At 36.1% G+C, this 23,320-nt stretch overlaps 8 protein-coding genes across 8 annotated transcripts; 4 read left to right on the forward strand and 4 right to left on the reverse strand.

The window, feature by feature from the left end:
- The first annotated feature begins 95 nt into the window (after positions 1-95).
- On the forward strand, positions 96-1,467 carry EV154DRAFT_515506 (urease accessory protein UreG). The gene is made up of 7 exons (XM_051602262.1): positions 96-331; positions 398-581; positions 648-655; positions 716-823; positions 896-906; positions 977-1,036; positions 1,089-1,467. The coding sequence occupies exons 1-7, from the start codon at positions 114-116 to the stop codon at positions 1,304-1,306; spliced, it is 807 nt and encodes a 268-aa protein (XP_051455541.1). The 5' UTR covers positions 96-113; the 3' UTR covers positions 1,307-1,467.
- A 1,404-nt stretch (positions 1,468-2,871) lies between these two features.
- On the reverse strand, positions 2,872-3,860 carry EV154DRAFT_515509 (RTA1 like protein-domain-containing protein). The gene has a single exon (XM_051602263.1). The coding sequence runs from the start codon at positions 3,828-3,830 to the stop codon at positions 2,958-2,960; it is 873 nt and encodes a 290-aa protein (XP_051455542.1). The 5' UTR covers positions 3,831-3,860; the 3' UTR covers positions 2,872-2,957.
- A 1,682-nt stretch (positions 3,861-5,542) lies between these two features.
- On the forward strand, positions 5,543-6,550 carry EV154DRAFT_446679 (serine carboxypeptidase S28-domain-containing protein; the record flags this gene model as incomplete). Its single annotated transcript, XM_051597113.1, has 4 exons — positions 5,543-5,833; positions 5,882-6,018; positions 6,082-6,162; positions 6,215-6,550. Coding segments are annotated over exons 1-4 (825 nt in total), but the record flags the coding sequence as incomplete, so codon positions are not given.
- A 792-nt stretch (positions 6,551-7,342) lies between these two features.
- EV154DRAFT_289102 (uncharacterized protein) lies at positions 7,343-8,720 on the reverse strand. Its single transcript, XM_051594796.1, has 6 exons — positions 8,590-8,720; positions 8,502-8,538; positions 8,320-8,442; positions 8,011-8,263; positions 7,584-7,954; positions 7,343-7,526 (listed from the first exon to the last, which is right to left on the reverse strand). Exons 1-6 carry the CDS (start codon positions 8,704-8,706, stop codon positions 7,453-7,455), a joined length of 975 nt encoding a protein of 324 aa, XP_051455544.1. The 5' UTR covers positions 8,707-8,720; the 3' UTR covers positions 7,343-7,452.
- Positions 8,721-10,609: 1,889 nt separating this feature from the next.
- Positions 10,610-11,728, forward strand: EV154DRAFT_515513 (RTA1 like protein-domain-containing protein). Its single transcript, XM_051602264.1, has one exon. It carries the CDS (start codon positions 10,659-10,661, stop codon positions 11,550-11,552), a length of 894 nt encoding a protein of 297 aa, XP_051455545.1. The 5' UTR covers positions 10,610-10,658; the 3' UTR covers positions 11,553-11,728.
- Positions 11,729-12,540: 812 nt separating this feature from the next.
- EV154DRAFT_289179 (peptidyl-prolyl isomerase cwc27) lies at positions 12,541-14,754 on the forward strand. Its single transcript, XM_051594798.1, has 5 exons — positions 12,541-12,795; positions 12,853-13,037; positions 13,088-13,490; positions 13,561-14,029; positions 14,083-14,754. Exons 1-5 carry the CDS (start codon positions 12,761-12,763, stop codon positions 14,593-14,595), a joined length of 1,605 nt encoding a protein of 534 aa, XP_051455546.1. The 5' UTR covers positions 12,541-12,760; the 3' UTR covers positions 14,596-14,754.
- On the reverse strand, positions 14,705-16,781 carry EV154DRAFT_289137 (uncharacterized protein). The gene is made up of 7 exons (XM_051594797.1): positions 16,491-16,781; positions 16,356-16,427; positions 16,128-16,291; positions 15,969-16,064; positions 15,761-15,901; positions 15,607-15,691; positions 14,705-15,550 (listed from the first exon to the last, which is right to left on the reverse strand). Exons 1-7 carry the CDS (start codon positions 16,723-16,725, stop codon positions 14,913-14,915), a joined length of 1,431 nt encoding a protein of 476 aa, XP_051455547.1. The 5' UTR covers positions 16,726-16,781; the 3' UTR covers positions 14,705-14,912.
- A 1,202-nt stretch (positions 16,782-17,983) lies between these two features.
- EV154DRAFT_424414 (kinase-like domain-containing protein) lies at positions 17,984-20,064 on the reverse strand (the record flags this gene model as incomplete). The annotated part of the gene is made up of 5 exons (XM_051596192.1): positions 17,984-18,883; positions 19,006-19,094; positions 19,413-19,764; positions 19,828-19,911; positions 19,981-20,064. Coding segments are annotated over 5 exons (1,509 nt in total), but the record flags the coding sequence as incomplete, so codon positions are not given.
- Between the last annotated feature and the right edge of the window lie 3,256 nt (positions 20,065-23,320).

A 23,320-nucleotide genomic window follows, 5' to 3' on the forward strand; every position in this document is an offset into this window, starting at 1 on the left:
ATTTTAGTGACTGACTTCTTACTGAGGTATGACAAGAGATGGCGGGTATAATATTTGAAACAGCTCCAAGAAATAATCCGGGCTTTCTTTTTTCTTTTCCCATCTCATCTAAAATGTCTGATACCTGCCGCTTCGAAGAACACGCTTCTGCTCAAAAGACCCATACCCATGCCGAGGGTGGACATCATCATAGCCATGCTGGGCACGATGCTCATGATCATGGTCACACCCATGAACAAATGGATTCTCCTGGTTTATATCAAGAACGTCCTAAAGCCATTTATGATAACCGTGATTGGGATGAGCGAGCATTTACTGTTGGTATTGGAGGGTAAGTTATAATAAAAGCGCGTGTAAAGAGAGAGTGAAAAAGTGACTCTTTCAATTTTCAATATAGTCCTGTTGGCTCTGGAAAGACTGCATTGATGTTGGCTTTATGCCAGCGTCTTCGCGAGAAATATTCTCTCGCCGCTGTAACCAATGATATCTTTACTAAGGAAGATACAGAATTCTTAGTTCGCAATGCCGCTTTACCAGAAGAGCGTATTGCTGCTATTGAAACAGGCGGATGTCCTCATGCTGTAAGTATTTACTAGTCTCAGCATTTTTTAATTATGAACCCATTCCTAACTCTTTTCTTTTCTTAGGCTATTCGGTAAGAAAAAAAGCAAAAGAAAATAAAATCGCAGTACTTACTAATATGGTGTAATTACAGTGAAGATGTATCGGCAAACTTAAATGCTTTGGAGACTCTCCATAGCAAATTTAATACACAATTATTGTTGATTGAATCCGGTGGGGATAACTTGGCTGCAAACTACAGGTATTTTTTTTTTTTTTTTTTTTTAAAAAAAAATTAATGCAGACGGGGAAAAAGCTAATCTTTTTTGTGTAGCCGTGAATTAGGTAATTTTAAATCAATCCCGGTTATCTTATCTTGAGGCTGTATCTAATTTTATTTTATTTTATAATACAGCCGACTATATCATCTATGTTATTGATGTTGCTGGTGGCGATAAAGTTCCCAGAAAAGGAGGTAATAAATCCTACCTTTGTGTTTTGGGAAAACCATTTAACGTAATGTATAGGACCTGGCATCACTCAAAGTGATTTGTTGGTTGTCAATAAGACAGATTTAGCTGAACTCATCGGTGCTGACTTGGGTGTCATGGCCCGTGATGCTAAAAAGATGAGAGGTGATGGACCCACTATCTTTGCCCAAGTCAAGAATGGTGTAGGTATGGACGATATCATTAATCTTATTTTGGGTGAATGGCGTGCAAGTGGTGCCGCCAAAGGAGCTTAATTCATGACAAGCCTTATTTACCTTAAGGGTCAGACAACTTTTATGTAATATATACTTTAATATAGAAAGATGCTCTGACTTGGTATTTATATTTAAAATCGATCAAAAGCATAATAAAAGCATAGACGCGTCCACGTCTTTTTCTGTTGTTACCCAAAAAATTGCAAGTTTTAAAGCTTACACTGAGGCTCTACACTATTTTCAGAAAATATTAGATTAAAATGTAAAAAAAATTCATTCACAGCATAAAAAAAATATGTTCATCTTCCGACGTAAAAAAAAAAAAAATGAGCTTACCACCTAATATTTGCAAAAAAAGGACATCCTTGTTTTTTCCTTGCAAGGTAAAGTCTATGATTATTAACTTTTCACTAAACAAAGTTATGATTTACTGACGTGAAAAAACATTCTCTATCTTTTGACGCTTTTCTTATTTTCTGTGCTAATTAAAAAAGTAAACTTGTCTTAAGAGCAACTACTTTTTAGTTTCCACCTCTAATGACATAATTTTCTACAATCAACCACCCATGAATTTTAAATTGTTTGATAGCGCGGTTAATTCTGCACAGAAATAGCATAGAAACACAATAAGAAAAGATTGCATTTAATTAGGCGATTTTTTCGAATTTCTGTTTTCTGTATTTTTGGAAAGGGTACCTTGCCAAAATGACCATTTTGACCTTTATTTTCAGATTTCTAAAAATGACAATTTTAGTATCCTACATAGTTATTTTGAATATTTTAAACATTTTTTTGGCATGGAAGAGGATCCAAAAGCGTCATTTTGCTTAGTCGCACAAGCGAATAATAAGGTGAGCGCATTGTTCTCCGCTCAATTTGTCACATATGCTCTTTCCTACTTTTAAGCTAAGAAGGTGTTTAGCAATTGCCTCTAGCTCCAGAGGAGAACTACTCACAGTAGGCTTTCGGATTAGATGTGAAAGACGAGGAGACAGGGAGGATACTGTTATCATTCACTAGTATTCCATGAGAAGAAATAGTCCGCATTATTTGGATCAGCAGTAAGCTATAGGATTTTGTACATTTGAAAATGGCTTATCTGAAAAATTTAAAATAACAATGAAAATATTGTCAATTATTTCATTCTTAATCACCAGTTTGTTATTGTGTTCAATTGCATCTTGAGACCTTTCACGTTCAAGATATTCACAATGAACGGGTAGCAACAATAGTATATTGACCACAAATCAGCTTTCAAATTTAAAAGTGAACTTTTAACTCGAACAATCGTTTATAGCGTCTGATCTAAGGCGCTCACCAAATAATCCAAGTATTTCAGAAAAACGAAGTAAGTAATTTTTCAGGAGCGAAATGAAAGTTGAATAACTGCGTGCTGTGATTTTTATAGGGTATATAAACCAAGTAACCACGAGTTATTTTTTGAAATCGGATAAAACGATTGTATTTCGATAAAGCTAAAATTAACAACCTGACGACGCAAGTCCCTAATAACGGGGTTCTCTGACGCTAAATTTGGTGTAATTGGCTTGGAAAATTAATCGGATGCCAGTAACTTTTTGTTTACTTTATAGAACGCTTTGAAATTCGATAATACGATACAGAAGTTTATTAGTGGAGTAAGGGTAAATAATATATAATACAATGTTAATAAGGTTTAGTGAGGTTGATTTTAAGCTTGATCTAACTGAATTTCTTGACGACTCTTTTCAGTTTGATTCACACTCAAGCTTGATTCGGAATCGTAAATTTGAGTTGGGTCAGCGTCATGCTTGGGAAGATAGTTACCAATAAAAAAGATACAGTATAGAAGAAAGCAAACGGCAATAGCAAGGGTATCGAATACATATAGTGCCCACTCTGCTCTAACAACGGGACCGGTATAACCATATGCATATTCAACCACACGATAAATGGAACGGACATAAATTAGACTGATAGTAACATAAAGAGAGAAAACAAGCTTCTTCTTCGGGTTCTCGCAACCTGCGACGTAATAGTTGTATTTAGGACTGTTTTGAACATAGATAGTAATGGCAGCGAAACAAGCGAGGAAAACCAGTTGAAGTGCAAGACCAATGAGAGTGATGGCTTGGCCCTTCTTGAGGTTCTTATAATCAGATTGCATACCACTTCCAGCACCTTGCATCAAAAAGACAAATATGTCACTAGCAAAGAAGAACCATGTAACGAATTTGGGTCTGAGGTAGAATTTCTCTGACTTCACGTTGGATAATCGAATGATTTCGCCCACAGCTTTATAATTTACTAAAGCCAGAGCATTTGGTGCTAAAAGCAAGAATAATGTACTGGTGATGAATCTTTTGAAGTCGGTAAAATCGGCACAAGCAATTCGTACGGCATAACCGATTGCTTCCATCAATGCTGTGAAGCCCAGAATGTATAGAAATCTAGCACTCTTAGTACGGTAAACACGAACAGTCAAATAAATCGAAAACAACAAGTACACCACCATACTCGTATAAGCTAGAGGTAAACTAGGAATCTTGAAAAAGAATCTCATTACTTGATTTTTTGGATCCATTTTCGAGGTATTAAAAAAATTAAGTTGGAAAAAAGTAGTTAATTGAGAAAAAGGAAAACTTGGTATTTCCATCATGGTTTTATACACTTTTGAATATACGTGGTTGTACACAAACACTTCGTGTAACGTTGGGTTGCGAATTCAGGTTTTGTAACTTCTAGACAATCCTTAAGGCAATATGTAAATTTGTGAATGCTTACTCTTTAATATATGTATATGATAATTTTTTTACCTCAAAAACTACACATAGTGATAAATTAACCCATATATTTATTTGAATAGGTATGTTCCGATTTTTCGAATTACACCAAAAATTTAAAAAACCGAACACTACCCAGAACGTAGAATTTCCGAGTGATCATGGATCGAGGAATCGTACCTCAAGGTAACGATTGTAATATTATTGAAGCACTGTGGCTTCTTGTTCCACTAAATATATATCAGCTGTCTGCCATTTAAATCTTTAGAAGTGCAATTAAAACTGACCATTATGACTTATCAGATTTTATCCTAATGTAAATAACGTAGACTCAAAAAATATGGCAAGTGTAACCCAATGGAAAAATGTTTATTCATTTTAAAAGTTGACGTTTCTAAAGCTATGTAGAAAAATCATAGACTTCAGATGATCGAATCATTTCACAAGATAGTTAAGGTAGCTATCCCACAAAAAAAATCTCTCTCTTTTGAACACGTTCCTTGTGTCGATCGCCGATGCAAGTAGAAGGCGGATTAAACTTTTTACCATGACTACCTTTTATGGTCTTGATTTGTTCTTTTTTGATCTTTCCCAGTCTGTATTAATCAGCCGGCGATTTTAAGAAAGGAACCTTCAGAAAACTTGTAACTGCCGATAGACATGATGTTTGATCCAGTAAACTAAGTTTTCGAGCGAACATTTTCTGGAATACTTACATAGTTACGTCATTGCCACCCGATAATTAAGAAGCGACACAAATAACCTTAATGAGGCTTCATCCGCGCCCGACCTCCTTGATCATATTTTCTTTGCTGTATGATCGATGCACTTTTCTTCAAATTAGAAACGACATTACGCAGCAATTATCCATACGCTCAAATATGAATATTACAGTAACCACGATGTAACAAAAGCTATTACAAATAGTCATTGAAGCGTTTAGGTTTTGTTTATATTGCCAATTATACGAGTAGTATGATCTGTATTAGTTACATATGAGTTCCAAATATCATTTTGCTTACACGCGTACTGCAACAGCCTTGTATCTGAAGTTTCTATAATGGTGAGACGATGAAGAGAAGTTCATATTATTGCTTTTTAAAGTGCAAATGAATTTTATGTGTTTATACGTAACTCTCTTTGGCTTGTAACAAATTATTGTTTATGTCTGTCTATAGTTGATCTCAGCTGCTATAAGTAAATCCACAAGCTTATTACCGACATTTAAGAAAACAAGATCCTGAAAGTTCTGCTATGTTTAATTCACATGATAAAGATAGAAATGTGGAAAAAAAAATATTATGTGATAAAAAACATACATTACCATAATTATTTGATAATTACACTACTTGGTTTTATTGGATAAAGGCTCCCAGCTAATATATATGTGTTTATATTGTCCAAGAAAACTCAAAGGTACTGATATTACTTGATTTATTTGTTTGTTACTCTGCTTAAAGAAAAAATATAAGATAGAAGTGCGTGGGGGTCTTTCTGTTTTAATTTGACAACAGTTGCTTTGAAATATTTATTATGTTAAACCAAATACGCATCCTTTGTATGGTACTGATGTGCTTCGACTACCCGGCATCTGGACTATTCTTTCATAATCACTTGACCAATCTTCACGTTTCCAAAAGGCAACACAATGCCGTGAGCAATGATTATCCTGTTCTTGGTGCCAAATATGGTCCTTTTTTCATGAAAATGCCAATGGACCATTTCGACGAAACAAATTCAAAAAATTTTAACAATAGATTTTGGGCTAACACAGATCATTACAAATCGAAGGGGCCTCTCATACGTACGTAGTATGTTTTTGTTTTGAAATAATGCTAATATAATCTAATAGTGTATAATGTTGGGGAATCCGCAGCCGATGATTCTGCTATTTTGGTAATTTATTCCGCTATGGCTCAACTAGCTGAAAAACTGAACGGGGTTGTAGTTGTCATGGAACACAGATTTTACGGTGCTTCAGGACCAAATGTGACATCTTTTTTCGTAAGTACACCACCATTAGTTCTACTGTATATTAATGAAACTGTGTAGAATCATACTAAAGAAGACCTTTTAACTTTCAATGTAAAGCAGTCAATTGCTGATATGGCGTATTTGGCAAAACATATCAAAGTAAGCTTATCATTAAACGAATTAGGTTCGATTAATAACTGTTATACAATAGTTTCACAACGTGAATATTCCCATGGTTCCTCAAACTAAGGTTATCGTGTATGGATGCAGCTATAGTGGTGCTTTAGCTGCTTGGGCAAAAGATACCTATCCCGATTTATTCTTTGCGGCTGTCTCTTCTTCTGCCCCCGTCCAGGCTAAGATGGACTTTTTCGAGTATTATGTCCCGATTATGCAGTTCGGTCCTAAGCACTGTATCCTTGCTTTGCAGAATGTTATAACTTATATCGATAGAATCTTGTTCGCAAATTCAACAAAAGACATTTTTGCTTTAAAAAAGATATTCAGTGCACAGAATCTCTTGGATGAATCATTTGCTGAATGTAAGTTCTCACACATAAGCTATATCACAGATACTCATACCTAGATACTTATTCTCGTAATTAGTACTGATGGGTAACATTGGCGGAAGTTGGCAATACGGCGTAAATTCTAGCGGCAACGAATTTGAGGAGACGGTGTGTAAATACTTTCCAAATCAAAACACAACATACGACGATACTATCGCACATAAGAACTTGATCTCCTACGCAAGATATGTCAATAGTTATTCTGCCGATGTTTATTGCAGACATGGCGCTATCAGTTTGGATAAATGTCTTGTAGAATCAAATTTTACGATTAATGATCTTACACATGTCTCTGACACGACTGCTGCTTGGACATGGCAAACTTGTTGCGAATTGGGATACTTTCAAGCTTCACCACCGCCTAAATTACCAACAATTGTTTCCCGAAAATTTAGCTTAAATTATTTCACCACAATGTGTCAACAGTATTTTAAAAAGTTTGGTGTGCCTGCAACTCCTAATATCAACAGTGTGAACGACAAATACAAGGGGTGGAATATTCAGCTGAACAACACAATTTGGATCGATGGCGAATGGGATAGCTGGAGAGAGCTTAGCGTTAATGCCGTTAGTCATAAACGGAAGACAGACGAAAGTACGAAACAAGTCTCTATCATCATCCCGAAATCAACACACTGTCTGGTATGTAAATTAAAGTGAACGACAAGCACAAATTAATTCATTTCTTTTTTTTTTAAAAAAAAACAACAACAGAATGTTGGGGCAATAACTGAAAAATCACCCCAGCATATTAAGGACGCATTTACACAACAACATCAAACCCTAAAACGTTGGCTAGCAGATGAGCACTAAAATATTTTAACCAATATCAAATAAACCTTTTTGCACTATATTTTTTTACAGTTTGATCTTTAATCCTTTATTCGGCCTTACGAGCAGCAGCTTCACGCTCACGCTTACGCAAAGCTCTCTTACGAATATCCTTTTGGATATCTATACAGATACTTATTAGCTCTTGTTGTTGTTTTTTTTTAAAAAAAAAGCACTTACTGTCATTTTGAGTAACCCAGAATTGGTTAGTGAGCAGGTTGTTAATTGCCCAGTTGACAACACCATGCATGGGATAAGGAGTTGAAGTAAAAGGAACATTAGCACCACATGGGACACCGACTTTGGATAAGACACTGGCGACATAGTTCTTAGCGGTAGGGATTAAGAGAGAGGGCTTACGAATCTTACTCATAGCAGAGACGACAAAGTAGGTGTTAACATGTTCAACAACAATTCCATCTTTGGCAACCTCAGTGCCTAAAGCTTGAGACCAGGTAGACAAAAATGCCTTACCGGCAGAGTAAACAGATAAATAAGGGGTGGGAACTAAACCAGCGAAAGAACCCATATTGAAAATAAGACCCTTGTGGCTATTGATACATGTTAACAGACCAAATATAAAAGAACCCACGTTAGTTCTACTTACTTTGCTTTCATTTGGGGAAGGACGAGCTTGGTCATCTTCATAAGACCTTTAATATTGACTTCAATGATGTTGTTGATGATAGTGTCATCTTCTTCTACAAAAGGTGTGGGGATATCGTGATTGACACCAACATTGTTTACCAAAACACCAACCTTGATAGAATCAATAATCTCTCCAACCTTTTTAAAATCCTCGGCATCGCCCTTAGTAAAATCCATAGCGAAAGTCTTAGTTTCAACACCGAATTGTTCAGCTATTGGAAAAAAACTTTAACGAAGCAGTCCCATCATCTTCCCATTAGACACTTACAGATATCCTTGGCGGCAGCTTCCAACTTAGAAGCAGTGCGAGAAATTAATAAAACGTTGAACTTCTTTTTGGCAAGTTGCAAAGCAAATTCTTTGCCAATACCATCAGTGGCACCCGTAACAACTAATCAATGCGGCTTAAAATCAACTTTCATTCCCATTATCTATCCTGTATAAAGTTACCTGCCCATGCACCTTCACCTGCACCAAACTTCTTGAGCTAATTATAATGTTAAAATGAAGTTTGAAATGTCGTGTCTGCCACACTTACAGAAACACCACTAGCAACAAAGGTGTCGAAAAGAGTCTTTAAAAGTGTTAAGAGCTTGAAACCAATGAAAGCTGCACCGATAGCAGCAAAGACGGTAACTGAAGTGCACTCAACCATTTTTTAAAATAAGTAAACAAAAGAGATTATTTACAAAAAGAGAAATACCTCTATTTATACAAGATCCGATATCATTAGCCAATGGCCAAGTTGATACCATTTTTTTTAAAAGATCCGTGGTATCGTCATCTTTACGCTCATTGGACCAATCATTAATAATATGTATATTCTTGAGAGTACATGTTCCGTGTTATTACACATGCTAGAACCTCATTTATAAGACGAAACACTATACAATGGCCAACTCATCATTGCCCCAAAAACCCAAAAAAGCAAGCATTTGCAAATAATAAACCCCCGCTTGTCACACGCCTATCATTCGTAAAGTAGTGGCTTGTTAATCGGATTATCATCTGCAAGTTACCCTAATAAGTTTTTGCATAAATCTTGAATTAAGCTCACATAAAACACTCGATCACGGTTACGGCTTATATACTTCTTTCAGTTATTCAATCTTTACGAGACTACCTACGAAATTAAAGCCTGGAAGAGATCTAATAGTCAAAGGAATCCTGAGATCCTGAAGTCATAAATCTTATCACTGAATCTCTGGTAAAAAATATTAAGGTCGTCTCTTGTTTGTGCTATTTCGCAACTTTTATTTCTTATTTGTGATTTAAGTTTTTTTGAAGGACGAATTATTGCCATTAGATTGCAAGCATGTATTTCAGTTATTTAGGAGCCTGTGAATGCGCTGCTTTTATAAATTCTACAGATGATCGAATTTTTATGCACTAAATATTCATAAAAACGATCTAGAGCAAATATAAGTCTTCACAGTAAGTGACAAGTAGCGCACGCTAAACGACAAACTCGAGCCAATAAGAATATCACTTACGACCTATACATATATACAAAGTAGGATTATGCTTCATGCGCACAAAATTGGACGTTGAAATTGATCTAAGCCCGTTTTTATATAGTGCTTAGATATCAGTTTCTTGTAGGCATTACTAGCTCAGAATTTGTATCATAATAGGCGGCACTATTTGCGAGAAAAAATATGTACGACACTGCTTTTTGGAATGGCGACAGTTTAAATTTTGTTCATACGAGATCATTTGGGCAAAAAGGTGTACATGTGCTCAATCTTTTTGACATCTTACCACAGAGTTTGTAAGTTTTTGTTATTACACCGCGTAAAGAAAATTAGCCCTTAAAACAATGTCAAGCGCCAAAGCGTTATCTATAACGCTGCTCATTAATTTTATGCCTAAATAAAACACAGGATGTTAAAAGCTAAGCAATTGCAAAAAATCATACAGTCATTGTGTAAGTATTAAGTCTCTAAGATGGCGTTGAATGGTTATGAAATACATAAGGCTATAGGACTGCTGAGACATCATTCGCTTTATTGCTTTTGAAACTGAAATTATGCTGTTCTTAACCCATTATTCGATAGCACAGTAATGAAGGCCATTAGATCTATTGGAGCACCCCTAAGATTAGATTTTTTTTTTCGAATGGAGTATGATGACTCTACTTTACCATTGAACCCCACAAATAAAAAAATAAAATACCTTACTTTCGGTGCTATAAAAAAGTTATTAGGCTCAATCTCGATTTTTGTTTTCTTTAAAGTACGATACGCCTATGGATTTACACCATTCAACGGTGATTTCGGCCGAATCCGGCCTCCATGGCTTACTAAATTGAGTCCCGTTTTTTTGTGTTGTTCCCTACCCATACCTCTGGTTGCCTTCTTAGCCAATAATGGCCGTCTATTCTAAGATATAAAGGCCCTTTGAAATTATTGTCAGGTATCTTCCGCTCAATTGATTTCTTGGCGGGATAGGATTGCTTTTAAATTTAAAGTTGCACAGAACAACATGTGTACTACCCGGTTTTCACAATTATATATAACTCAAGAAAAAAAAACAGATAAAGAGTATTCTCTTTCTCTCCTTTCTCTTTGTTTATCACTTTTTTTATTTGCATTTCCTTAATTAAAAATGCCTAGAGGCGACGTATTCTTAAACGATGGGCAAAACAAGGCAATGTTTCTCTTCCATTACATACCCAACAAACCTTTGGCCTATACTGCTTTGGCAGTCTATGCGCTATTCACCATCTATCTGACGTTCCGTGTATACCGATCTAAAAGTCCCAAATTTCTGTACATTTTGGCCTTTACGGGCCTCATGGAAACTATTGGTTACGTGGTTCGAATTATTTGTGCTAATTTTACTGATCTGGGCAGATATATTGGAACTACACTTTTTATTCTTTTGGCACCCAACGCATTAGCTCTCGTCAATTACAAAGCAGTAGGGGAAATCATTCGTTTGTCTAACGTCGAGACCGATAAATTCTATCTTCGCACCAAATTCGTGACATGGTTCTTTTTTGGCAGTGATATATTTTCATTTGTTTTACAGGGTGCCGGTGGTGGTATGCAAACAATTACTCGATTGAATAATGTGGGTATTGCTATCACGCTTGTGGGTCTTGGTACACAATTATTCTTTTTCGCCGCTTTTGCTTGCATTACTGTCTATGTACATCGTCGTCCCGAATATAATTATCATGTAGAAGGATCACCCAATGCCAAAAGAAATCTGGTTTATTGTCTTTACGTTACCATAGCTTTGTTATATATCCGGTCAATTTATCGTGTAGCCGAATATGCTACCGGATACAGTGGTCCAATTGCTAGATTAGAGTGGGCTTTTTACGTTTTCGATTCATTGATTATTGCCATCAGTTTCCTCGTATATAGTGTCTTTTTCATCGGTAATTATCTTCCTAAACACGATGCTGTCCAATTATTCGACGATAAAGTGTCTGTCTCTCCATCAAGCTCAACAGAAAATGATGATCGAGATGTCGAACTTAATAAATACTAAAAGCTTATATTTTAAACTACTCTCAAATACACTAATATCATTTAACGTTAAATAATAATAGCAATGTACACTTGTTGTGCTTATTTTTATTTCGCGGGTTTCATGGAAACTTGTCATATGTACTCATTTCATGAGCCGTATAAATATGATAGCTTTCAATGGCAATTAGGCAAGTCTGTTCAAGTTTATACAATTATATTTGTATGCAGTAAGTTTTCGTGAAACGATCAAACTATACATTTAATCCGTTTTTGAAATGGTCGTTGTATACGCGTCATTTTAATTTCCAAATGAAGACCATCGGTACGACCACATTGGCGCTTTTTTTCTCTAAGATCTTGGATAGAATTGGTTTATACCGCGCATCTTAAGTTCTTAATTCGGATCCTATGCCGTATCGTGATTGCGAGGAGTTACAGCGCAGTCCAGATTGAGAGTATATAGATACAGACTATCGAGACAAACGTAGGCTGTAGATGTGAGATAATGTATTTACCTTATGTATCAGACTCTCTGGAGTATTCAATAGTTTATATATGATTAAAGTCGGCCATAGACTTGAGCAGATGACTTTGATCTGGATTGTTCGGAATTCCAACGTTTGCATAGATGGGATTGGTAAATTTTATTAAATGGTCAAAAAATAATTCTACTATTAACGCAAATGTGATTTAAAACTTTTGTTTATACTTTTTATAGGAATGATCAGACAAGAGATTTGAGTAACTGCACCTAATATTTACTTGACTTTATTCGTTCTACGAATGATTCAAATCATGCAGTTCTGCATATAGATATACCATTGTCCTGAAATAAACTTAGATTGTTGTCCAATAGTTTATCTCTTTTTTTATGGGATGACCATTTGTCTAATCGAACATTGTTTGTTAATAAAACAAAAACAAAAGTTTCAAGGATAGAAAACTTATTGTAGAATAGTGTATTACATTAAATTAAAATAGTCAATAACAAATTGTATTTTAAGTGCGTATTTATTATGTCTTGACTGTAAATACATGGTATGCAATACTAACGATTTATCAGGTTCACCAATGTTTGATATATCCAGCAGTTTTATTATTGTAGATGTAGCTGGGTGCAAAGACAGAGGATTAACTTCTACAAAGCCAGTTGAGAATTTTTAACTGACGGTGTACAAATGAGCAGAATTGACCGACAGTCACTTTTTTTTCCTTGCCTTTTTCACCATGTCTAATATTTATGCTTTAGAGCCACATACAAAGTAATGAATAGTAAAACAACGATTAGCAAAAAAAAAAACTAACATTTAATGTAATAGTGCCAAAGTGATTTTACATACCACTTCAGGTGATATCGAAATTGAATTGTGGGGAAAAGAAGCGCCACGCGCAACACGTAATTTCATCCAACTTTGCCTGGAAGGATATTACGACAATACAATCTTTCATCGTATTATTCCTGATTTTCTTGTGCAAGGAGGTGATCCCACAGGCACTGGTCAAGGTAATGTAAGTATTTGTGATGTTAAACAACAACTAATACTTTCCTTTTAGGTGGCGAATCGATTTATGAGGAAGGTTTTCCAGACGAATTTCACTCCAGATTAAGATTTAATCGACGTGGTCTTGTTGGGTTAGCTAACACGGGTCAAGATGACAATGGATCCCAATTTTTCATAACTTTGGACCGTGCCGATGAACTCACTAAGAAACACACCATGTTTGGTCGTGTCGCTGGTGATACTTTATTTAATGTGATGAAAATGACTGAACTCGAGGTTGATGAAAACGAAAGACCTCTATATCCTCCACGTATCAAGAGCACAGAGGTTGTGCTCAACCCATTTGAGGACATCATTCCCCGTATCACTGCACATGAAAAGAAGGTGGCTAAAATGATGGAGCAAAAGAAAATGGAAGCGGAACTAGCAAAAAAGAAAAATAAGGGTCAGAAAAAGTATGAGCATGCCACAAAAGTAAGATAGGATTATGATTTTTTAATCGCTTTTTTTTTTATTTTATTACAGACAATTAAACTTGTTATCATTTGGTGAAGAAGCAGAAGAGTTTGAAGCACCTGTCGAAAAAAAGGCAAAAATGAAAAGCACATATGATTTTATGGAAAATGTTGTACCTACACCAACGGATTTGCTCGAGGAACTGAAAAAAGAGCCTGAGGTCCAGAAAGTAGTTGTGGAAAAGCAAAGTATTCAAGAGAGATTAAAGGAAAAGGTTAAAGCTTCGGACGAAAAGAGAAAAAGAGCCATAGCAGAGGAGGAAGAGAAGGCCGCTAAAGTAGTGGCCACGCCTTCAGAAGAAAGATCCAGTGCTATCGAGAAATTAAAGCAAGATATTCGAAACATCTCTAAAGTTGAAGAGGAAGCTCCCGTTCAGAAAAAAGAAAAGAAAAAGTCGCTTGTAGAACAGGAACGTGAAAAATATGCAACCAACAAAAAGACCAAAAAGAAGGCTTCTGATAAAGTAGATGATAGCGATGTAAGTGCAAGTATTCGGTTTAATTCTTCGGACACTCATAAAGCAAACTATAGGTCTTCAATCAACTCATGGCCTTCACAAAGAAAATTTCAACTGCTAAACCTCAGTCCAAATCCACAGACAAAAAACAAGAAAAAGTCTGCAAACTGCATGATATTCCTAATTGTGAATCTTGTTTTGATATCAGCGGACAGGAAGCAGATGAGACGGATGAGGGTTGGATTTCGCATAAACTTGTATTTGACAAAGATTTGAAGGGTAAAGATTTAATGCAACGAAAAGAAACGGTGGATGATTATGTTGTGATTGATCCTAGAGACAGAGAAGCAAAAGCAAAGCAGGAGGAATATGAGAAAAAGAGACATATCAAAAGTAAAGTAGGCCCTGCATTTAGAAAGAGAGAAAGAGAGGAGGACGATACTGGTAGAAAATATAACGATCCTTCTAGAAGGCGTGACGATAATCATAGGCGTGACGGTTATAGTAGACGGGACGACTACAGCAGACGGGACGACTACAGCAGACGTGACGATAGAGATGGCGATGGTAAAAGATCAAAACGATAAATAAACCTGTACATATCTTATTTGCCTTCAAATGCTAGACCCTGTTTTTTTTGAAATAGACTTCATCCTTCTTTTATTCAAAAGATCATAATTTCTACAGGCAAAAAAAGGGAGATGATTTGTTGCTTTCTGTAAGCTTAGGTTGTGATTTATATTGAAAAATGTAGCTGTAAAAGATGAAATGAGAGCAAAAACAACTACTTTAAAAAAGGTATATGAACATTTTGAGTCAAGATGGTGACTATTTACGTATTAATTGTGTATTGGTGATGGGGGTTGGGGCTCTTTATACTGTGAGAATACTAAAAAAAAATCTATTAATCCTTTTTATCCTTTCCCTTGTCAGCCTTCGCAGATTTGTTGGATGATGATTCACTAGATTCTTCATCTACTTGGTCAATATTACGCTTCAAGCTTTGTTCATCATTAGAAGAGCTGCATGAAGGTGTTGTATTATTTGAGAGTGTTGATTTAGGTTTTGCAGCTGCAGTATTATTGGTATCAGTGTTCGAATTTCTCGTATCTACACTTGGTGCAGGAGTTCTTATGGCTTCTGTATTTCCACGAGGAAATATATAGGAAGGTAATGTAGTGGGTGGTCGCGGGGACGCGTTTGGTGGTGTTGTTGTTATGGGAGTTCGTCTCGAATCGATATCAGCGCTTGCCAAAACCGAGCCCAAAAAATGATTGATCAAGCTCATGCCCTGTACGATTCTAGACATGTTCAATACACGTCGACTGGTATTCCTTTCTTCTTCGCCTGTTTGATTCTCTTGTCTCAGGCTGTTAGCAACTTCTCTCATGCGAGGTGCAGCTTCCGTCATCAAATCTGCTAACTCATTCAAAACCATACCGATTTGTGCAGACTGATTATTTCCACTAGTTCGAAGTCGGTTTCGGATTTCCTGTAATTGTTCAGGTGTTGAGTTGGGCGCAGAAGAGAAAATACTAGTCTCTGGAGCGATTTATAATAGTTAGTTTCCACAAGCTTTTTCACGTGAACTCCATTACCTTCATTGTTTGCGGAATCTTCCAACATTGTTCTCACGTTTCTCATGGAGCCTAATGTTCTTGCCAATCTAACCTCAACACTTGGCTACCATACAAATAAAATTAAGTTTAACTTTTATAAGAATCTTGCAGTTTTAAATACCAAGTTAATTACCGGAAATGGGAGGCCTGCTGCGACTCGGTCAGCAAGTGGTGTAGACGCAATAGGTGAAGCTAACTCGGAAAGACTATTTCTACTTACACTGAATCCAAATGGTCCTCGATTACCTGGTGTTGGTAAGGACGTTCTTCCGGTCTATTATACCCCTTTTGTTAATAACAATTCTTTTTTTACCCCCTCCCCTTTTTTTATATAAAATTACTTGGTTATCTGCATTATTGGTGTTCGTAGTTGTAGTAGTAGCTCTGGTTCTATTCGCACCATTTCCAGTAAATCCATTTAAGACAGATGATAATAACTGTGTATGATATATATGTATATTAGTATTTGTATATATCGATATATTATTCGGTTAACATACAGATTGATTATCACCAAGATCAGCAAAATTTGAGTCAAGTGTTATAAAAGCATATCCTTCCATCGTTGGGAATCTGCCAGATATAGCTGGAAATGTACGTGATCTTCCGTTCGGCGAAGCTCTATTGAATGTATGACGAATATTCGCTCCAGGGTTGGGGTCGTCTAAATAATAGTATCTATTTAGCTTCACTAACACACTTTTCGACATACAAAAAAAAAAGGTTACCATTCATGGGATTATGAGGTGCATCAATAGGTCGAATGACTAGATGAATAACCTTTCCATTATCCAAATTAGCTAAAAAAACAAAAGAAAGTGAGTCTTTTCTGTTTTAGGACACACATCTATTCACTGGTTTACCATAATCTGTCAAGTTTTTGTCATCTTTTAATACACGGCCTTGAAAGATAAGGCGCTGTCTGTTAGAGTCGACATCAAAAGCAACTTGAATTTCATGTTTAAGTTGCAAAACCGAAGCATTTCGAGGAAGGGTAACAGAAGTTGTACGTTGTTCAAGCGACTTGATTTGCAACGCAATTTGTTCTAATGTACCTGGTCTAGGAGTCTCTGGGCGTGTCTCTGTATTCTCTGCCATGGGTAATTGTATATAAAATAGATGAATGAAAAGAAGAGGGAAACCCAAGTTTCTTTTTTTTTCTTGCTTTCTCGAACAAACGTCACGGGCATTAAAAACGAACGAATAATAGGAGGGGTGCAGAGCAAAATGATACGCTTTTTGTTTTTTTTGCTGCCTGCAATTGTATCTCCACCCCTCCTTGCATTTCGATAATGGATAATGCCCACAAAAGTTGTCGTTATTATTTTAATTTATACCAAGAAATATAGGCGCATTGCTCTAAGGGAAGATCTCTTTTGTATCTTAAAAGAGACCCTTTTTTTCTTTCACAGAGATATCAAGTAATATAGAAATAATTTTTAATGCATGTGTATACTAACGATGCCCCTTGTGCTCGCCAAACATCTACATAGTATCCAGATAGCAAGTGGCCAGTTTTTAATTATTGTTTAAACTGTGATAATCCCTACTAAACATTGGATTCTTTCCTATTCCATTTGTCTTCTTTTCTACTCCTGCATAGTTTATAAACAACGGGTATAAAATAGCCTCCCCTTTTCCTTAAAAGTCCAATTTCATTGTCAAATCATGACTAATGCATCTGTTCATGTCACACACAATGTATTATAGAATAGTTTATTTATTAAGATATATTATTTTTTTTTTTTTGGGATGGGAAAGGCGTTATTAAAAGGAGTGGGTATTTAGGTGTAGCATATTTTTATAAAAGGAGTGAAAAGAATCTACGAGTCTTACTTTGGTGACTCGATTTGTTGGAAGGCGGCGTTGTGCCTTGGTTGGGGATAATGGGTTCTCGATCAATATTAAATGAAAGTCGAAGATCGGGTAATTTAGAAAACTCGAGGTCGTCAAATGTATCGGGTATAGCATTATTATTGTTAATCACGACCAGCGTGTTGTTATTCATTTTTTTATAGTCGGCCGTGCTGTATTCTTCAACTGTTGTGTGTTGTTCAACAGGCAATGTCGCGTGATCTTCGGAAGCACTCGTGTTACGTCGTTTTGCATAGCGTGCTATCTCTTCGTTTTTAAAGGTCACTTCGGCAGTTGCATCTCGAGCAAAATTGGGCTTGGTCACCTCGTCGTCCAAGAAAAAGCTGTCTACATTGGATAGCATACTGACGCTTCCGCGCTTACGTGCTGGTTGAAACAATGGTGGCGTTTGAGCTACATCAAGATCATCTTCTTCCTCATGAAGTTGAGGTTGGTAAAAGCCATCTTCATGATGTGATTGCCTTGAGTACACTCTACGCGACACCTGCTCATAATCCAAGTATTTTTCATTGGTGAATGAGTAACCGTCAAAGATATCCTGTATATCCTCGGCAAAATCAATTTCGGATGAAATGGGAGTGAGTTGTGGAGTCATGGCCAAGAAATCAGGATCAAAATTAGTGAAATCCAATTCATTTTGCACAGGAGGCAAATAAGGGGGATGCAGTCGTCGATTTCTGATATCATCCCATGAGATATCCGCAAAATACACGTGATCTTTGATATCGTCCACACTTTGCGCTCCCAATCGTGTACGTGGGTCACGGTCCAGAATGTCCGAGATAAATTCCGCAGTTTCATAATCAAAGATATCGGCTGGAAACTCCAGTGGGTCTTCAAGCACACGTCGGTACATGTCAGCATGATTGTCTGCCCAAAAAGGCGTAATTCCTGCCAACATCTCATACAAAATCGTGCCAAAACTCCAATGGTCAATACCAAATGAGTAAGAGTCGCCTAGTAGGACTTCCGGGGCTAAATATTCCGCCGTACCGCAAAATGTTTGTGTTGTATAATTGTCTGCTGCAGTTAACCATTTACTCAGGCCAAAATCCGTTAGAATGATATGACCATCACCTGTCAATAAGATATTCTCGGGCTTCAAATCCCGGTAAAGAATACCGAGACTATGCAATGCACCGATACCATCAATGATTTCAGCAGCATAAAATAAAGCACACTCTTTGGGAAATGAGTACAGTTTAGCCATATGCGTAGCAAGGTCTCCACCGCAATAGTAATTTGTCAACAAATACAGTCGATGTTCGTCTTGAAAGGACGTATGGAGTTTGGCGAGATATGGGTGATCCAGTTCAGACAGCTTCGTCAAGATATTCCGTTCATCGAGTGTATGTGTAATCTCGCGTTGTTCAATCACGTGCTCTTTAATGATTGATTTTAAAGCGTATAATTCCTCGGTTTTTCGGGATCGTACCAGGAGTACCTAATCAAAAGAAGAAATTAGTTCTTTTTTTATCATCTATAATCTAATTGAAATATTACTTTTCCCATGCATCCTTTTCCCAGCACTTTAACCATCTCCAAATTTTCAAGAGGGAATTCGTATTCGAAGCCATCGATATCTGTATTGTCTTTGGGCAAGATGTTCATCAAATCGTCATCATCAAATTCTTCTTCCTCTTCTTCTTCTGGTACGTAACCTTCTATTTCGCGAGGGCTATGGTTACTGACGTTGCTATGACGACTGGCGTTGCTATGACGACTGGCGTTGCTACAATGACTAATATTTCTGCTTCGGCTGATGCTACTGCGTCGTCCAAAGCTACTACGTCGACTAATGCTGGGTGGACGACATACATTCTGATGACGGCTGATACTACTTCGACGACTTAAGCTTGAGCGACGGCTAGCGTGACTGGAGCGACGACTATGGACAGAATTGGATAAACTTATGACAGATGGGTGAGGACTGGGAACCCAAACTTTACCGATTTCGATACTGCTATCAATGACATTGTCATTAGGTGTAGACCCGATTTGATCATAGGACTGAGAGGGGGAAGGGTAGGCGTGAGATTTTTCGTCCCCATCTCGTTGTGGCGACAAAAAATCACGTAACAAGGTGGATGCGCTTAAAACAGGATCTAAAGCACATCTGTAAAGATATTTCTCGACTTTTTCGGCATTCGATTTAATAGACAGGTGGAAAAAATTGCGTAAACTCTTTCTTTTCTCCGATTTGGATAATGATTCTGTCAATGATGGAAATGGGATCTTGATCTTTGGGTAATGTGTTTTGACCTAGATAGATTTGATTTTAGTCATTCTATTTTTGTGTTAAAATATAGGCTATTGATAATTTACCAGGTGGTCGAAACTGAAAAGATCAGGAATGTATCGAATGACATAGAGCTTGTACTGAGTAGTCTTTACAGTAATATTAAACTCCTACAGAATTAACGGGTGGTTTAAATTACATAATCATCTTCTGTTTGTTTGTTTGTTTTAAGAATTTACAGGCACGGTTTTCCAGGATTCATCAATAGAGTCTTTTACGACAATAGGATATTCGGTCACTGTAATATCGTAAACTGTATTCATGATGAATTAAAAACGTGCTGTGATTGGATCTCCGTTCTTTTTTTTGGTTTTTGTGTGTGATTTTTTTTAGGTTGTTCGTTGGATCTTTTGTATCTATTGTGAGGTGAGTCAATATAAAGCTGGATGCATGTAAGAGGGGGAAAAAACTTACATAAATATTTAAAAAAAAAAAAACTTTAATTTTTTTTAGTAACAGTTTATTCTTGCTTGTTTATCAGTCTTTACCTAAACCCAAGTTTTTTTAAAAAAAATAATATTTTGGAAGATAAGTGTTAGGCTTTACGAAAGGAGAAGAAAGGGAGACGAGAAATAAAATAAAAAAGAGAGAAGGGAGAGAAAGAGAAAGAGAAAAAAGAAAAGGAAAAAAAAAAGTTTCAAGATATTCGGAATGATAATATTTCTTGCACCACATGCACTTTAACCAAAAAATTTGATTGTTGGCCTTTATGTGACACAACCAATAAATATCCAGAGCAGGCAAAATTGTTGTATGGAAGAAATAGAAGGATGTTTGAGTATGTACAGTTGTATGTGGTTATAATATGCTCGGTCACAACGCTGCGATACTAGTTGTACTTGCGCTACTCGTGGTATTTGCGTTACCTGCGAAGCTCGCTGCATTTACCGTACTTCCAACAGATAATCCTCTGCTCTCACCTTAGGGTGAAACGTTTTAGGGGTTCTTTTTAGTCTTGTAATAAGCATGTATTAGCCAAAAAAAAAGGAACTTTTTTTTATCATGATAATTTAAGAATTTGCACTCCTAACTTCAAATGTTGCTTATGGCCAATTTTTTTTAAAAATAAAACTTTAAACGCCAAGAAACTTGAGACTTTATTCAAAGACAGATTCGGATCTTAATGGCGATCGTGATGTCTTCACCATCATGCTGATCTCCCAGGTAAATTGCTTTTTAAGGAACACAAAGGGCAAAAGGTGCTATAACAACATCTATGGATAATTGCGTTCCAACGTTGAATAACAGAATTTTGGGTTATACCAAATACGTTGAAGTTATATGACCATGAAAAGCTTACACGTACGTGTGCATTTGTGTGTTTTACATAATGTCTACACGTAAAGGTCTTTTAACCCATGTGACGCGTTCTTTTATATGTAAGATGCTGATTCACTGACAGACGACTGGTATGGCATACGAGGTATGTGCATTAAAATATACTCTAAGTATTCAGATTGATCAAGGCAGTACATCTTGCTTTTTCTTTGTAGGTAGAGGAGAGAATAAGTGTTTCTAGGTTAATATCCTGAGGTGTAGAAATCTCTACTTCTTCATTTTTATGGCACACCAGCTCTTGATTAAATTTAAAAACTTTTTCACACTCCCGTACTTTCCTTTCTGGATGACAAGTATTATGGAAAGACTTATTGATAGAGAATTATCATTCCCATTGAAAAAGTAAACCCCATGTTAAAAACTGACTTCCGATAAATGAGAATAATCCTGCTCTGATTTTCGTGGGACATTAATGATCTTACATCTGCATATAGTTATCTTTGTAGATGTAGCAAGGATTTAACCCAAGTTTAATGCTTTATGTCTGGCCTGTTTCTCTTTACAAAACATCGCTTTTAATTAGGTGTATATATATATATATCTGTAGACTATACCTTGTGGTGTGCTTGCGATAAATTGGGCATTCTTTGCATTCTGAAAACAAACATGTCTACAAAAACTGCCGTGAACACTTGTTAAAAGGCAACATGTATAAAAAATAAGCATAAAATAATTAATTGATACTTTTTGGCTGCTCGTAATGGTTAGCAAGTATTTCCAAATTCATCGGTTTGCTAGCAAAAGACTTTTACAACAAACGCCTACAAATAAAATTACAATCGAGGGATACCGTTTAGATATATTTATAGCGCACATTGAATCCTGAGTTTCCAGCCTAGATCCAATCCTATATTTTATAATGAATTCCAATGTATCATCAGGTTGTTAATTTATTTTATACACAGCAGAAAAAACTATCATAATAGTTATGAATTGCTCATTGTCTTTTTTCCACTCTGTATGATACCATTGAACATGACTTCTTGTCAAAACGAACTAACAAGTCGAAAAACATATGCATTGTGCTGCTGAGAATTCAGAAACATTAGCCAGAAAAGCAAAATCTTTTGCCAAAAATAGGTTGCATCCATGGCGTACTTCAAGAAGTTTGGTGACTATCTGATTTGTTAACTTGAATAAAAAACATATTCAGATGATTATTTTAATGCCAACTTAGTTTTTTAAATAAAATAGAAAAATTGCTCAGATTTAAAAATCTCACAGTTGAATCAGTAATGTATCTGTTAAAGCATGCATATATGCTATGCTTTGGGATGGATGTTCTAACTGTAGACGTTTTAATGCAATACAAAAAAAAAAAGAAGAATATGTTAGCTCACATAGTTTACGTACCATATTTCAACTCATGCATTATTATTGTAATGCGTTACTTAAGAAAGTTTTCTGTCTCTTTCTCTCTAGGCGAGGTTTAACGAGAAGTGTTGAAGTCGTTTTTGCAAAGAAAAAATACGTTATTCTCTTTAGCTGAGTTCTTTCTTATTAGGTTTCTATAAATTTACGATAAAAGACAATAACAAACTAATATCTAATTTGATCTCCATCAGAACTAATGAAGAATTGCTTGGCAGTTTTGTATAATATCTTTTTTTCAAGGACACATTTTTAAATGACATCTTGTTAGTAGTTTTTAGTATCTAAGTTGCTCCTTTGATAGTGATAAATAATACAAAATTATTTAATAGCTTTTTGGGTAATACCTGCCATTTCTCCTTTGAACAACAATAGATAGAAGCCTCTCATAAGCGTTTTTTATTTATTGTTACACTGTGTGATGATAAATGAAACGATTAAAACTTAAATGGTGTACTACTGTTGTACATGTCTGTAAGAAGAATTTTACGGAAATCATATAGAAACTATATCGCTTTAATCAACAAATCTGCTGAAGTACATAGGCACTTTGAAGGGGAGGGCGACATAGCCAAATTACTCTTATGCTGCTTATTAGTATACCATAATTAACTGTGACCCATAGTTAATTAGTATACGATATACTTATATTTAATTACGACTTCGTATAATACAATAGTGGTTGAAATGTTACACGCTTCCGTAACCAGCGAGATTCTAATCACATGTATGCAGTATTTCCTCATTTTTCTTTTAACTTCTTTCTTGCCAAAATATGTACATGACATAACATTTAAATTTAATTTCATA

This window comes from Mucor mucedo (genome assembly GCF_025094135.1).
Source record: "Mucor mucedo strain NRRL 3635 chromosome Unknown EV154scaffold_74, whole genome shotgun sequence".
Lineage (NCBI taxonomy): Eukaryota > Fungi > Mucoromycota > Mucoromycetes > Mucorales > Mucoraceae > Mucor > Mucor mucedo.